The sequence below is a fragment of the Salmo salar genome, chromosome 13 (assembly GCF_965601325.2).
Source record: "Salmo salar chromosome 13, fSalSal1, whole genome shotgun sequence".
NCBI lineage: Eukaryota > Metazoa > Chordata > Actinopteri > Salmoniformes > Salmonidae > Salmo > Salmo salar.
Window position 1 is genome coordinate 84961246 of NC_138303.1, and position 16817 is coordinate 84978062.

The 16817-nt window shown below is 43.3% G+C and overlaps 1 protein-coding gene across 1 annotated transcript in view; it reads right to left on the reverse strand.

Annotated features, from left to right (window-relative positions):
• LOC106567868 (connector enhancer of kinase suppressor of ras 2) overlaps window positions 1-16817 on the reverse strand; it is a 44901-nt gene that overhangs the window by 14042 nt on the left and 14042 nt on the right. Inside the window, exons 3-6 of the mRNA XM_082960397.1 lie at window positions 11103-11305; window positions 4105-4210; window positions 2862-2903; window positions 2592-2711 (exon numbers count right to left, since the gene is read on the reverse strand). Coding sequence (XP_082816523.1) covers window positions 2592-2711; window positions 2862-2903; window positions 4105-4210; window positions 11103-11305 — 471 coding nt within the window. The remainder of the gene's footprint in view (window positions 1-2591; window positions 2712-2861; window positions 2904-4104; window positions 4211-11102; window positions 11306-16817) is intronic.

Below are 16817 nucleotides of genomic sequence, written 5' to 3' on the forward strand. Positions count from 1 at the left end.
GTGCTACCCCAGAAGCACCTTAACAAAAAATAACCCCAAGCGACACCAAAAAAAATTCCCCTTTTCTAAAGGGAGGGAAGGGAGGGTGGCTGCCGTCAACGACGGCACTGTGCTACACCCCCCCTCCCCAACCCACCTATTTCTGGAGGTGGCTCCGGCTCAGGCCGTTCCAGGCTGTCGGGGCAGTCTGGCAGCTCGGGACAGTCTGGGCAGTCTGGCAGCTCGGGACAGTCTGGCAACTCGGGGCAGTCTGGCAACTCGGGACAGTCTGGCAACTCGGGACAGTCTGGGCAGTCTGGCAACTCGGGACAGTCTGGCAACTCGGGACAGTCTGGTGACGACTGTTGACTGGCGGGCAGCTCTGGTGACTGTTGACTGGCGTGGCTGGGTTGACGCACTTGTAGCCTGGTGCGTGGTGCTGGTACTGGGCTTACCAGATTATGTACACGCACCTCCAGGCTAGTGCGGGGAGCGGGAACAGGACGAGTCGGACTGGGTTGACGCACTTCCGGGTCCGCACGAGAGACAGGAGCTGGAAACCCAGGGCTATGGAGGCGCACAGTCGGTCTCGATCTTACCTCCTGCACAACCCGTCTTGGCTGGATGGAACTAGTAGCCCTGTACGAGCGGGGTGCTCGTACAGGGCAGACTGGGCTGTGCAGGGGCCTGATGGTAGCCGTGCGTAGAGCAGGGGGTTGGGTAGCCTGGTCCTCGGAAGCGTACCGGCGACCAGATGCGCTGCGCAGGCATCCTCCTACCAGGCTGGATGCCCGCTCTAGCACGGCACCTGCGAGGGGCTGGAATAACGCGCACCGGACTGTGCGTGCGTATGGGTGAAATAGTGCGCTCCTCAGCGAAACATAGCGCTCTCCACCCCATACGCTCCTCCATATAACCACGGGTAGCTGGCTTCCGGCTCTTCTTACGCCTAGCCAAACTACCCGTGTGCCCCCCCCAAAAAATTTTTTGGGGGTGCCTCTCGTGCTTCTCCCTCAGCGCGTACTTGGCCTCGTACCTCCGCCTCTCTGCCTTGGCTGCCTCAATTTCCCACTGCGGGCGGCGATAATCCTCAGCCTGGTGCCAAGGTCCGGCCCCGTCCAGAACTTCCTCCCAGGTCCACTTCTCCCGCCAGTCCAACTCGAATTCCCTCTGCTCCTTCTTCTGCTGCTTGGTCCTTGAGTGGTGGGTGATTCTGTCACAAGTATCTTCGTCTTCTGACGATAATGCGAAATCGTCATCAGAAAAGGTAGACCAATACGCAGCAGGTGTGCAGTTGTTCATTTTGAACATTTAATTAAATCAACACGAATACAAAAACAACAAACAAGAAAACGAACGATAAACTGACAGTCTGCAAAGCATAGGCTCAACACAGAACAATCACCCACAAATCACACACACAAACACACCCTAATATATGGGACTCTCAATCAAAGGCAGATAGACAACACCTGCCTTCAACTGAGAGTCCCAACCCCAATTAACCAAACATAGAAACACACACACCAGACTAACCATAGAATACAAACACATAGACCATCAACCAAAAACCCGGAAATACTAAATCAAACACCCTTTACACAAACACACCACCCCGAACCACATAAAACAAATACCCTCTGCCACGTCCTGACCAAACTACAAAAACAATTAACCTTATACTGGCCAGGACGTGACAGTCATGTGCCTTTTACTGAGGAGTGGCTTCCGTCTGGAATAAAGGCCTGATTGGTGGAGTGCTGCAGAGATGGTTGTCCTTCTGGAAGGTTCTCCCATCTCCACAGAGGAACTCTGGAGCTCTGTCAGAGTGACCATTGGGTTCTTGGTCACCTCCCTGACCAAGGCCCTTCTCCCCCGATGGCTCAGTTTTGCCGGCCGGCCAACTCTAGGAAGAGTCTTGGTGGTTCCAAACTTCTTCCATTTTAAGAATGATGGAGGCTACTGTGTTCTTGGGGACCTTCAATGCTGCAAAAATGTGTTGGTACCCTTCCCCAGATATGTGCCTTGACACAATCCTGTCTCGGAGCTCTACGGACAATTCCTTCAACATGGCTTGGTTTTTTTCTCTGACATGCAGTGTCAGTGTATTTCAGAGCAACCTTATATAGACCGGTATGTGACTTTCCAAATCATGTCCAATCAATTGAATTTACCACAGGTCGACTCCAATTAAGTTGTAGAAACATCTCAAGGATGATCAATGCAAACAGGATGCACCTGAGCTCAATTTCGAGTCTCATAGCAAAGGGTCTGAATACTTATGTAAATAAGGTATTTCTGTTTTATTTTATTTTATTTGCAAACATTTCTAAAAACCTGTTTTAGCATTGTTATGGGTTATTGTGTGTAGATTGATGAGGGAAAAAAAGTAATTTAATACATTTTACAATAAGGCTGAAACGTAACAAAATGTGGAAAAAGTCAAGGGGTCTGAATACTATTCGAATGCACTGGTTATAGGAGTTACCCATAATATTTATCTATTACCCAGAAAGAGTGCCTGTTTTGTATTTGTGTGAGAGAGAGAGAGAAAGTAAGTACAAGGCACAATACCTTCTAGTATGTATGCCTGAGTAACTGGGGAGTCTTACCAGTCCCTCAGTAGACTTGATGTTGGCCAGCTGAACTACCTCCAAATGGGCTGACTGAGACACCATCGGGTCAGAGGACAGAGAGATGATGTGATCACACACTCCAGATAGAGTCTTACACTGGAAAAGGGAAGGATGGTGCGAAGGGGAAAAGAGTGAACAGTGATTTTAGATCGATTAGGGATGAGTCGCCAGCCAGTAACTAAGTTATGGGGATTCTAATTCTGTTTGGATGTGTTGAAGGGAATTGAAATAAGTGGGCCCACTCACCACATGCAGAATCTTATTTTCGGTCTCATACACAGAACAGTCCTGCCAAACAGAGTGAGATGGAGAGGCAGAGGTTACCACAGGACAACGTGTCAGAGAAGTCATTATTATTCCAGTTATAACAAAGTGGCTATTTGCAAAGAACAGAGAGGTTCAGCACCAATGTCCCCCCCCCCCCCCGTCCCCGTCCCCGTCCCCCCCCCCCCCCACACACACACACACACACACACACACACACACACACACACACACACACACACACACACACACACACACACACACACACACACACACACACACACACACACACACACACACACACGAGTCACTCTGCCCTTTCAGGGCCTGCATCCCTCGCTACCTCTCTCCACTCCTTCTCTCTCCCTACAGGCGATATCTCTCTGCCATCAGACAGACTCTAAGGACAGCCACACACGGCTGAAATCTCCTCTGCAATACCTGCTGCTCTTTTGGAGCACCTCCTCAGCCTTAGACCAGACCCTCTCCTAAGTGGCATAGCACAGTTTCACGAGCCACCCGCAAGGTCGAAGCAAGCCCCCCCCCCCCAACTAATCTCATGCAATTCTATACATTTTGCCATGAGGCTGAGAGAAAAATGTGCCGTTTTAAAGCTATGTTCCTGTAATTCTAAACATTTTGCTATGGCTTATGATGTGTTCATATGCTATCTGGGGAGCCCTGAGCTTTTGGGTGGACTGCGGGGGTGCGTCCTACGCCACTGCCTCTCGTATGTGCCTGCCTGTCCTTGTGCCAATCCCTACAGGACCCAGGGCTGAACTAACACTCCCTCCCTGCAGCCCTTCCCCTACAGTATCTTGTCCTGCTCTAGTGAAGACGGATGCCTCTACACAGTCACAGCCTTCCCCTATTTATATCTATTGGAACAGCTCAGCACTGCTCCCGCAGTATGAATTAGAGCAACACAGAGAAACACATCCTCCCAGCAAGCACTCATACTGTATGGTAGGCATGCAGACCGTCATGCTCTTTACAAAAGGCAAGGCTACATTTGAGTAGCCAGAGGCTGTCCTCTCTCCATGGGCATGATGACACATATAGTCATTTCCAATAGCAGAGTAGAGCACACAGCTCCTGTGTTGACTAACTTAATTGAAAAAAGGCCTTTGAGAAATGTTTGTTATAACCCAGTTTTGGGAAACAGTAACAGTGGTAATGCTAGCTCATGGTACAGCTGTATATGGGACTGTGTTTGATGGCTTACCTGCTGTACAATCGTGGTGAGCTCTAGACACAGCTGAATCACATTGTTTCTTGTCATTGAGTAGTCTGCCACTGCTGCGAACGGAGACCTGAAAAAGAAGTAGCACCTGGAATTAACCATTAGATCATTCTTAATTCTAATCCCTTTGACTGGACAATACATGTGGGTGAGTATGAAGTGTGTATCGTGTGCCATATTATATATGACAATGACAGTTATCTACAGTGCCCTCCCTAATTATTTTCTTCTTTTGGCTCTATACTCCAATAGTTTAGATTTTAAATTAAGCAATGTAAAAGTGCATACTGTCAGCTTTAATATGAGGACATTTTCATCCATATCGTGTGAACTGTTTATAAATTACAGCACTTTCAGTGCATAGTTCACCCATTTTAGGGGACCAAAAGTTTTGGGACAAATTCACACTTTTTAAAAAATGTAACTAGGCAAGTCAGTTAAGAACAAATTCTTATTTACAATGACGGCCTACATCGGTCAAACCTGGATGACCCTGGGTCAATTGTGCGCCGCCCTATGGGACTCCCAATCATGGCCGGTTGTGATACAGCCTAGAATCGAACCAGGGTGTCTGTCGTGATGCAGCGCCTTAGAGCGCTGCGCCACTCGGGAGCCCCTTATGTGTATTAAAGTAGTCAAAAGATAAGTATTTGGTCCAATATCCATAGCAGAAAATAACTACAACAACCTTATGACTTAATGAATTTGTTGGATGCATTTGCTTTTTGTTTTGGTTATGTTTCAGATTATTTTGTGCCAAATAGGAATTAATGTTAAATAATGTATTGTTTCATTTTGGAGTCACTTTTATTTTTTGGAGTCCCGTGTAGCTCAGTTGGTAGAGCATGGTGTATGCAACGCCAGGGTTGTGGGTTTGATTCCCATGGGGGACCAGTATGGAGAAAGAATTTATGAAATGTATGCATTCACTACTGTAAGTCACTCTGGATAAGAGCATCTGCTAAATGACTAAAATGTAATGTGAATAAGTTTCTAAACTTACAAATGCACAAATATCATGCCCCCAAAAAATGGTGAGAGATTAGCATGTCTTGAGGGTATGATATTTGTGCGTCTGTAACTTTCTCACTCATAATTATTCAGGATTAATTCAGGATTATCCGTAATCATGGTAGCATCCACATTATGTAGACGTGTTCAGAAACATTCTATTCTTATTTACAATAAAAGTGACTCCAAAATGACACAATACATTATTTACCATTTATTTCTATTGGGCACAAAATAATCTGAAACACAAACAAAACAAACAGCAAATGCATCCAACAAATTTGTAGTCATGTAGTCATTGCGTGGTATGAATATGGGACCAAAAACGTAACTTTTTATTACTTTAATACACATATACTGTAATTAAATTTGTCCCAAAACCTTTGATGTCCTAAAATGTGGGGACTATGTACAAAAAGTGCTGTAATTTCGAAACGGTTCACCCGATATGGATGAAAATACATTCAAATTAAAGCTGACAGTTTGCACTTTAACCGTATAGTCATTGTTTGAGTTTAAATCCAAACCTTTGGAGTATAGAGCCAAAAGAAGAAAAAATGCACTGTCCCAATATATACTGAACAAAAATATAAACACAACATGCAACAATTTCAAAGATTTTACTGAGTTACAGTTCATATAATGAAATCAGTCAATTGAAAGAAATTCATTAGGCCCTAATCTATGGATTTCACATGACTGGGAATACAGATATGTATCTGTTGGTCACAGATACCTTAAAAAAAATAGGAAGGGGCATGAATCAGAAAAACAATCAGTATTTGGTGTGACCATCATTTGCATCTCCTTCGCATAGAGTTGATCAGGCTGTTTATTCTGGCCTGTGGAATGTTGTCCCACTCCTCTTCAATGGCTGTGTGAAGTTGCTGGATATTGGCGGGAACTGGAATACACTGTCGTACACGTCGATCCAGAGCATCCCAAACATGCTCAATGAGTGACATGACTGGTGAGTATGCAGAACTGGGACATTTTCAGCTTTCAAAAATTGTGTACAGATCTTTGCGACATGGTGCTGTGCATTATCATGCTGAAACATGAGGTACCACGGTATCTCTGTGTATTCAAATTACCATCGATAAAATGCAATTGTGTTCGTTGTCCGTAGCTTATGCCTGCCCATACCATAACCCCACCGCCACCATGGGGGACTCTATTCACAACGTTGACATCAGCAAACCACTCGCATACACATGTTCTGCGGTTGTGAGGCCGGTTGAACGTACTGCCACTCTCTAAAACGAAGTTGGAGGTGGCTTATGGTAGAGAAATGAACATTAAATTCTCTGTCAACAACTCTGGTGGACATTCCTGCAGTTAGCATGCCAATTGCACGCTCCCTGAAAACTTGAGACATCTGTGGCATTATTGTGTGACAAAACTGCACATTTTAGAGTGGCCTTTTATTGTCCACATCACAAGGTGCACCTGTGTAATGATCATGCTGTTTAATCAGCTTCTTGATATGCTACACCTGTCAGGTGGATGGATTATCTTGGAAATTGAGAAATGCACACTAACAGGGATGTAAACAAATTTGTGCACAAAATTTGAGAGAATAAGCTTTTTGTGCGTACGGAACATTTCTGGGATCTTTTATTTCAGCTTATAAAACATAAGACCAACACTACATGTTGCGTTTATGTTTTTGTTCAGTGTAGTATTTGACGCTGGAATTGTTCAGTTCTTAAATTGCAGTGCAAGTCGAGGGAATCAAACTAGCTGCAGAAAAAAAAAGTTTGTTTACTGCATATCTTAATGCATCCACCCACACACCCGTCACACACACACACACACACACACACTACACACACACCCACACACACTGTCTGGCAGCATCTCACAGAGGACCTGAGGAGGATAAACAGCAGCACCTAACAGACACGCTCAGTGCTCTCTCATGGCCAACCTCTCAAAAACAACACTTACATAAAAGCTTACTCATCTTTTGTTTGTCAGCTGATTGCTAATGGAAATTATGTAAGGACATCAACTTAGTCATGTTTGAGTGGTCAAAAACAAATCAAATGTTATTTGTCACATGCTCTGAATACAACAGGTGTAGACTTTACAATGAATTGCTCACTTACAAGCCCTTAACCAACAATGCAGTGTTAAGAAAAATAAGAGTTAAGTAAAAAATAGATAAGTAAAAAATAACAAATAATTAAAGAGCAGTAGTAAAATAACAGTGGCGAGGCTATATACAGGGGGTATCGGTACAGAGTCAATGTGCGGGGCACAGGTTAGTCGAGGTAATTCAGGTAATATGTACATGTAGGTAGAGTTAACCTGTTAGGGCTAGGGGGCAGTATTTACACGGTCGGATAAAAAACGTACCCGATTTAATCTGGTTATTACTACTGCCCAGAAACTAGAATATGCATATAATTATTGGCTTTGGATAGAAAACACCCTAAAGTTTCTAAAACTGTTTGAATGGTGTCTGTGAGTATAACAGAACTCATATGGCAGGCAAAAACCTGAGAAGATTCTGTACAGGAAGTGCCCTCTCTGACCATTCCTTGAGCTTCTTGGCTCTGTTTATTGAAAACTGAGGATCTTTGCTGTAACGTGACACTTCCTACGGCTCCCATAGGCTCTCAGAACCCGGGAAAAAGCTGAATGATGTAATTCCAGCCTCTGGCTGAAAAACATTAGCGCCTTTGGTAAGTGCTCTATCAGAGGACCATCAGACTGAGGCTCGTGCACGAGGGGATCCCATGTTTTTATTTTCTCTTTCTTTGAACGTAAACACGCTTTCCCGGTCGGAATATTATCGCTTTTTTACGAGAAAAATGGCATAAAAATTGATTTTAAACAGCGGTTGACATGCTTCGAGGTACGGTAATGGAATATTTAGAATTTTTTTGTCACGAAACGCGTCGTGCGCGTCACCCTTCTTTACACTTCGGATAGTGTCTTGAACGCACGAACAAAACAGAGGATATTTGAACATAACTATGGATTATTTTGAACCAAACCAACATTTGTTATTGAAGTAGAAGTCCTGGGAGTGCATTCTGACGAAGAACAGCAAAGGTAATAACATTTTTCTTATAGTAAATCTGACTTTGGTGAGGGCTAAACTTGGTGGGTGTCTAAATAGCTAGCCCTGTGATGCCGGGCTATCTACTCAGAATATTGCAAAATGTGCTTTCACCGAAAAGCTATTTTAAAATCGGACATAGCGAGTGCATAGAGGAGTTCTGTATCTATAATTCTTAAAATAATTGTTATGTTTTTTGTGAACGTTTATCGTGAGTAATTTAGTAAATTCACCGGAAGTTTGCGGGGGGTATGCTAGTTCTGAACGTCACATGCTAATGTAAAAAGCTGGTTTTTGATATAAATATGAACTTGATTGAACAAAACATGCATGTATTGTATAACATAATGTCCTAAGATTTTCATCTGATGAAGATCATCAAAGGTTAGTGCTACATTTAGCTGTGGTTTGGGTTTATGTGACATTATATGCTAGCTTGAAAAATGGGTGTCTGATTATTTCTGGCTGGGTACTCTGCTGACATAATCTAATGTTTTGCTTTCGTTGTAAAGCCTTTTTGAAATCGGACAGTGTGGTTAGATTAACGAGAGTCTTATCTTTAAAATGGTGTAAAATAGTCATATTTTAGAAAAATTGAAGTAATAGCATTTCTAAGGTATTTGAATAACGCGCCACAGGATTCAACTGTCTGTTGAGTAGGTGGGACGCAAGCGTCCCACCTAGCCCATAGAGGTTAAGATAATGTGGCTGTATTGTCTTTCATGAGGTCACCAACATGAAACAAAATGGACCGGGTCGTAGCTGGCTTCTCCACCGACCGTTTACACATTCTCCAGAATAGGAATATTGTTCAATTCTCAAACTCTGGGATGTAATAGAATTTGGCGGGAGAGTTCCTTTGTTCTGCTGTGACTCTCTCTCTTCCATATTGCATGGTCAGGGAGACAAGAGTCTCTGCAAGGGTGGCGAACATGGCGCAATTCGTGACAAAAAAATTCTAAATATTCCATTACCGTACTTCGAAGCATGTCAACCGCTGTTTAAAATCAATTTTTATGCCATTTTTCTCATAAAAAAGCGATAATATTCTGACCCGGAATCTGCTTTTAGGTAAACAGACAAAGGAAAAGAAAGCATTCGGTCGAAGCGGGCACGCGCCTAAGCCCATAGTACTCTGAGTGGCCACTTGCCAAAAGCGATAAAGTGTTTCAGCCAGAGCCTGCCTCGATATCGTTCAGCTTTTTCCCGGGCTCTGAGACCCTATGGAAGCCGTAGGAAGTGTCACGTTATTGCACAGATCCTGAGTCTTCAATAAAAAGAGCCAAGATGAAACACTACTTCTCAGACAGGCCACTTCCTGCTTGAAATCTTCTCAGGTTTTGGCCTGCCATATGAGTTCTGTTATACTCACAGACACCATTCAAACAGTTTTAGAAACGTTAGGGTGTTTTCCATCCAAAGCCAATAATTATATGCATATTCTAGTTACTGGGCAGGAGTAGTAACCAGATTAAATCGGGTACGTTTTTTATCCAGCCGTGTCAATACTGCCCCCTAGCCCTAACAGGTTAACTCTGTTTATACAGGTTCCTCAGTTATGAGGCTTGCATCTAATTATTGTAGAAAATGAATGAGTAAAGATGAAACTATTTGTGAAATGATGTAATGTGATATTTTGTCTTCTAAATTAGAGAATTGTTTTCATAAGTAAACTGATGCTCACTCAGTGGCCACGCCCAAGTTGGTTGGAAATGTTGAACCAACCCCTTCTCTACATTTCTATAAAAGCCCCTATGACGAAAAGTCACCTTAGTTCCAAATAATGGGAGGTCTTGTCCTCCACGTTGAAAGGGCTAATTTCAACTACAGTATACAGGCCAGGAAACGAGAGAGCTTGCTCCACACGTGAAATGGTATGAACTCTGAACTATTGATCACTCAAGAAGAAGTGAGTCCTAGATTACAGCCTAACAGACTATAGCTGGAAAGGTAGCAAATCTAATACGAGAACACTGACCGACGCGGAAGAATCTCAACAGTGAGATGAACCTTTCAGATCATGTGTACCTCTCACACAACAACCCGGAAGAATCTACAAAGGACAATGGCGACATCGACTGGGCAAACCAGAGCCTCACCAGCTCAACTATCGAAGCCAGCTTCACGTAAATACAATGCATTGCTTTTCCGAATAAGCAATCGTTAGTGGCATATGTATTTATGTGAGGATAGCTTTCCAGGTCCAATAGAGACTCATGTTCCTTGGTCTTCCTTCCAAAACTCCCTTCTGTTCTCTCTGAATCTATCATGGTATAACCAAACTGTTTTTGTTTAGTCCACTAGGGACGGAATTTACTGTTTAATGTTATTATGTATTGTATATTCTGTAATTGTTCAATTAGTTAGTAAGTAAATAATTGAGCCAATTTGTGTATGGATGATTCATAAGTAAAGGCTGGGTTCGTGCAGATAACCAAGAATTTTACGACGTTCAGATTTGTAAGTCGCTCTGGATAAGAGCGTCTGCTAAATGACTTAAATGTAAATGTAAATGAGACTGATATTAGGTAAAGAATAATTAATGACTGATTGACTGCTATTGATATAAAAGATCTTTAAGAGTGGATTCGGGAGATAGCCGCTCTATATAAACTAATACTTCCGTGGTGCCCCAGGTTATTAATGAGTTAATTGTTGCATGATTTAATTCAATCACGTAATCAATTAAATGTTAGGTAATCGATTTGATAAAATAGCATGTCATATTAAAGAAGTCAGAGACACGACACACCCTATGGGTTGAGGCAAAAGTAGTGCACTACATAGAGAAGTGTGTGATTTGAAAAGCAACCTATGAAAATAGTCTGGGTAGAATAGAGTGTGCCTGAGCATGTATGTGTGTGATTGTGTGTGTACTGTAGCTCATTGCAAATCTCACCTATCCAGCCATGCCAGCAGGCTCTTGGCTGCAGCGATGAGGTCCACCACAGAGGTGAGGAAGTCATTGGGCAGCTTGCGGGCGGCACGGCCGTCATAGTGACCACTGCGACGTCGCCCTGTGATGAAGTTCTGCAGGTTCTTGGCTGAGGCATTAAGCTTATGGGATAGAGTCTTCAGATTCTCTGTCTCCAAACCGTAGTTCTGAGTGAGAAAGAGAGAGAGGAGAGGGAACATGATTTGTTTTGTTTTGGTTGATTCTTGTTGTCGTTATAATTTACTACCGGGATGCTATTGTTATTGTACATGGGATTGTTGATGCTTTCTGTTGTTTTATGTTTCTACAGAACCCTCAGAAAGAGGTGATGTTGTGTCTCAACGGGTCTCAAGGGGTTTTACCTTGTAGATATAAATTCCAAACAAACAACAGCAATGTCACAGCCAATATTATACACAATTACAGGAAGTCGACTGCCACAGGTGCATTTCACTAAAGGAGATCTTCACTATAGTGTGTGAAGAACGAGTGCACACTAACCAGTGAGTCACATCCTGTACATGTGAAGGCAACTAAAAGAGAAAATGAAAGGCTACTACCTTCCCCAAGAGTTGTAAATATATTATATGATAATATTGATGAGATAAACAAGTCTACGGTAATCATAAAAATGCTCCCTTGTGCGTAAGTACTGTTCACAGGAGGTGAATGTGGCATAAACAAATAATTTACTGTAACGTTTATTTCCATGCAGGCAGTGAAAGTACAGGGATTAAAAGTGTGGTAAATAAAAAGTCAGTCGTACTGGCAGTCGTACTATCAGTCGTATAGGGAGTCCTGCCCGCCTGCTTACACCTGCCTCGCTGTTCGACCAACATGTGAGGATCTTACAGAACCAGTGATCCATCAGACACAACCCCCTCTCCCTCCAGCTGTCACCTCGCATGTGTGGGGAAACCAGAACACTCATTATGCACTACCCACAATGCCCCCTATGCACGTGGAGGTCTGTGGGCTTCTGTCATGCCAGTGTCATGACTGTCCTGTGAGGATCCAAATAGGTCAGATCAGCTTTGCAATAAATAACATAAAGCAGACCCCCTCTCACCTGTAAGTGGGGGTTGGCACCTCACGTCCTGTTGTAAATCAAGGACAGAACACTCAGACATCCCTCTCCAAATTCACCCAAGGAGTGTGCTTTTTTTAATGAAGACTTCTCCAGCCCAACTCTAACACGTTCAAAAGTAACTACTGGAACAATATTTCTAACATTGAACGTGGGGAGTGGTCAGAGGTGACCTAAAAGAACACTAATGTCATTTGTGATGTCATTAAAAATGTTATAAAGGTAATAATGTAACTTGAAAAGTATACACACTACATGAATGAAGTTTCCATCCTCTGCCTTGTGTATGCTATATGAAAAATAATGAAAGTATTTTTGCAAAGAGCGGGATGTGATTTTAGAAACTGTAAGAGAAAATTGTTTCTATAACTGTGCACAGTAAGTAGTCACCGCCTCCTTGAGTGAAGTCAGAGAGCGTGTCAACCTGACGCAACCGCCCCTTTTGAATGAACTGTATAACATTATTAGTTAAGAATTAACATATTAGACCTGAAAGACATAGCGCTGCAGCTCACGTTTAAAGTGGTTTGAACTCTGAATCTCAACACGAGGTAGAGACAATGAAGTTACCTCCCGGACAATCACTGCTAGCTGTCCTAAGTAAAGTATCTAGAAAAGTGAACTTAAGTGGGACCACTCTACTACTCTTTTCAAACCATCGTAGTACGCTACTCCCATTACTCCACTGGGAACCATGAACACGGCTGCCTAGCCTATCTTCTCGCCCTCTCCATGTCCTGTTTCCGGTCACAACTTGCAGACTTGTTTACGCTGCTGTGCGTTTTGTTGCCGATCTTACTTTGCTACCTGACGGTTTTTTACTTTTTCATTACCGTATATTTTAAATTTTTCCCTCACTCAACTTTTTTCATTCAACTTTTTCAACCCGGAGGTTTTATCTGGACATGGTTCGTCAGGACTTCAAACAGCCGAAGCTAAGTAACATTAACATGATGCCTTCTAATTGCAGTCGTTGTACTTATAATATACAGGAGAACGATCGCCTTACGGCAAGGATAGCTGTGCTGCAAGCCCAGCTTCAGACGCAATCGTTAGGCAAGGGTAATTTCAGTGTAGGAAAGGATGAAACAGCGTCTGTGCCACCAGTAAGTACAGATAGTAACGTTAGTATAAACCCCCTCGCACGGTCCCCGCAGCCGGACATCTTTCTCATGGCTTCTGGAGGGAAACGCTGTAGGAATGCTCAACCGGTGTCGCTTATTCAGCCGACAGAAACTTTCAACCGGTTCTCCCCATTAAGCGAGTCGGAGTCGGAGGCCGAGACTTCTCTGGTCTCTACTCCTCCCGTTGTGGGGTCTGAGACGCCGACAGCTCCCACCATTAGCTCTGACAAATTGAAAACCCTAGTCATTGGCGACTCCATTACCCGCAGTATTAGACTTAAAACTAATCATCCAGCGATCATACACTGTTTACCAGGGGGCAGGGCTACCGACGTTAAGGCTAATCTAAAGACGGTGCTGGCTAAAGCTAAAACTGGCGAGTGTAGAGAGTATAGAGATATTGTTATCCACGTCGGCACCAACGATGTTAGGATGAAACAGTCAGAGGTCACCAAGCGCAACATAGCTTCAGCATGTAAATCAGCTAGAAAGATGTGTCGGCATCGATTAATTGTCTCTGGCCCCCTCCCAGTTAGGGGGAGTGATGAGCGCTACAGCAGAGTCTCACAACTCAATCGCTGGTTGAAAACTGTTTTCTGCCCCTCCCAAAAGATAGAATTTGTAGATAATTGGCCCTCTTTCTGGGACTCACCCACAAACAGGACCAAGCCTGGCCTGTTGAGGAGTGACGGACTCCATCCTAGCTGGAGGGGTGCTCTCATCTTATCTACGAACATAGACAGGGCTCTAACTCCTCTAGCTCCACAATGAAATAGGGTGCAGGCCAGGCAGCAGGCTGTTAGCCAGCCTGCCAGCCTGCCAGCTTAGTGGAGTCTGCCACTAGCACAGTCAGCGTAGTCAGCTCAGCTTTCCCCATTGAGACCGTGTCTGTGCCTCGATCTAGGTTGGGCAAAATAAAAAATGGCGGTGTTCGCTTTAGCAATCTCACTAGTATAAAGACCTCCTCCATTCCTGCCATTATTGAAAGAGATTGTGATACCTCACATCTCAAAATTGGGTTACTTAATGTTAGATCCCTCACTTCCAAGGCAGTTATAATCAATGAACTAATCACTGATAATAATCTTGATGTGATTGGCCTGACTGAAACATGGCTTAAGCCAGATGAATTTACTGTGTTAAATGAGGCCTCACCCCCTGGTTACAATAGTGACCATACCCCCCGTGCATCCGGCAAAGGCGGAGGTGTTGCTAACATTTACGATAGAAAATTTCAATTTACAAAAACAAAAACAATGACGTTTTCGTCTTTTGAGCTTCTAGTCATGAAATCTATGCAGCCTACTCACTCACTTTTTATAGCTACTGTTTACAGGCCTCCTGGGCCATATGCAGTGTTCCTCACTGAGTTCCCTGAATTCCTATCGGATCTTGTAGTCATAGCAGATAATATTCTAATTTTTGGTGACTTTAACATTCACATGGAAAAGTCCACAGACCCACTCCAAAAGGCTTTCGGAGCCATCATCGACTCAGTGGGTTTTGTCCAACATGTCTCTGGACCTACTCACTGCCACAGTCATACTCTGGACCTAGTTTTGTCCCATGGAATAAATGTTGTGGATCTTAATGCTTTTCCTCATAATCCTGGACTATCGGACCACCATTTTATTACGTTTGCAATCGCAACAAATAATCTGCTCAGACCCCAACCAAGGAGCATTAAAAGTCGTGCTATAAATTCTCAGACAACCCAAAGATTCCTTGATGCCCTTCCAGACTGCCTCTGCCTACCCAAGGACGTCAGAGGACAAAAATCAGTTAACCACCTAACCGAGGAACTCAATTTAACCTTGCGCAATACCCTAGATGCAGTTGCACCCCTAAAAACTAAAAACATCTGTCATAAGAAACTAGCTCCCTGGTATACAGAAAATACACGAGCTCTGAACCAAGCTTCCAGAAAATTGGAACGGAAATGGCGCCACACCAAACTGGAAGTCTTCCGACTAGCTTGGAAAGACAGTACCATGCAGTATAGAAGAGCCCTCACTGCTGCTCGATCATCCTATTTTTCCAACTTAATTGAGGAAAATAAGAACAATCCGAAATGTCTTTTTGATACTGTCGCAAAGCTAACTAAAGAGCAGCCTTCGCAAATGGAGGATGGCTTTCACTTCAGCAGTAATAAATTTATGAATTTCTTTGAGGAAAAGATCATGATCATTAGAAAGCAAATTACAGACTCCTCTTTAAATCTGGGTATTCCTCCAATGCTTCATTGTCCTGAGTCTATACAACTCTGCCAGGACCTAGGATCAAGGTAGATACTAAAGTGTTTTAGTACTATATCTCTTGACACAATGATGAAAATAATCATGGCCTCCAAACCCTCAAGCTGCATACTGGACCCTATTCCAACTAAACTACTGAAAGAGCTGCTTCCTGTGCTTGGCCCTCCTATGTTGAACATAATAAACGGCTCTCTATCCACCGGATGTGTACCAAGCTCACTAAAAGTGGCAGTAATAAAGCCTCTCTTGAAAAAGCCGAATCTTGATCCAGAAATTATAAAAAACTATCGGCCTATATCGAATCTTCCATTCCTCTCAAAAATTTTAGAAAAAGCTGTTGCACAGCAACTCACTGCCTTCCTGAAGACAAACAATGTATACGAAACGCTTCAGTCAGGTTTTAGACCCCATCATAGCACTGAGACTGCACTTGTGAAGGTGGTAAATGACCTTTTAATGATGTCAGACCGAGGCTCTGCATCTGTCCTCGTGCTCCTAGATCTTAGTGCTGCTTTTGATACCATCGATCACCACATTCTTTTGGAGAGATTGGAAACCCAAATTGGTCTACATGGACAAGTTCTGGCCTGGTTTAGATCCTATCTGTTGGAAAGATATCAGTTTGTCTCTGTGAATGGTTTGTCCTCTGACAAATCAATTGTAAATTTCGGTGTTCCTCAAGGTTCCGTTTTAGGACCACTATTGTTTTCACTATATATTTTACCTCTTGGGGATGTCATTCGAAAACATAATGTTAAATTTCACTGCTATGCGGACGACACACAGCTGTACATTTCAATGAAACATGGTGAAGCCCCAAAATTGCCCTCGCTAGAAGCCTGTGTTTCAGACATAAAGAAGTGGATGGCTGCAAACGTTCTACTTTTAAACTCGGACAAAACAGAGATGCTTGTTCTAGGTCCCAAGAAACAAAGAGATCTTCTGTTGAATCTGACAATTAATCTGGATGGTTGTACAGTCGTCTCAAATAAAACTGTGAAGGACCTCTGCGTTACTCTGGACCCTGATCTCTCTTTTGAAGAACATATCAAGACTGTTTCAAGGACAGCCTTTTTTCCATCTACGTAACATTGCAAAAATCAGAAACTTTCTGTCCAAAAATGACGCAGAAAAATTAATCCATGCTTTTGTTACTTCTAGGCTGGACTACTGCAATGCTCTACTTTCCGGCTACCCGGATAAAGCACTAAAT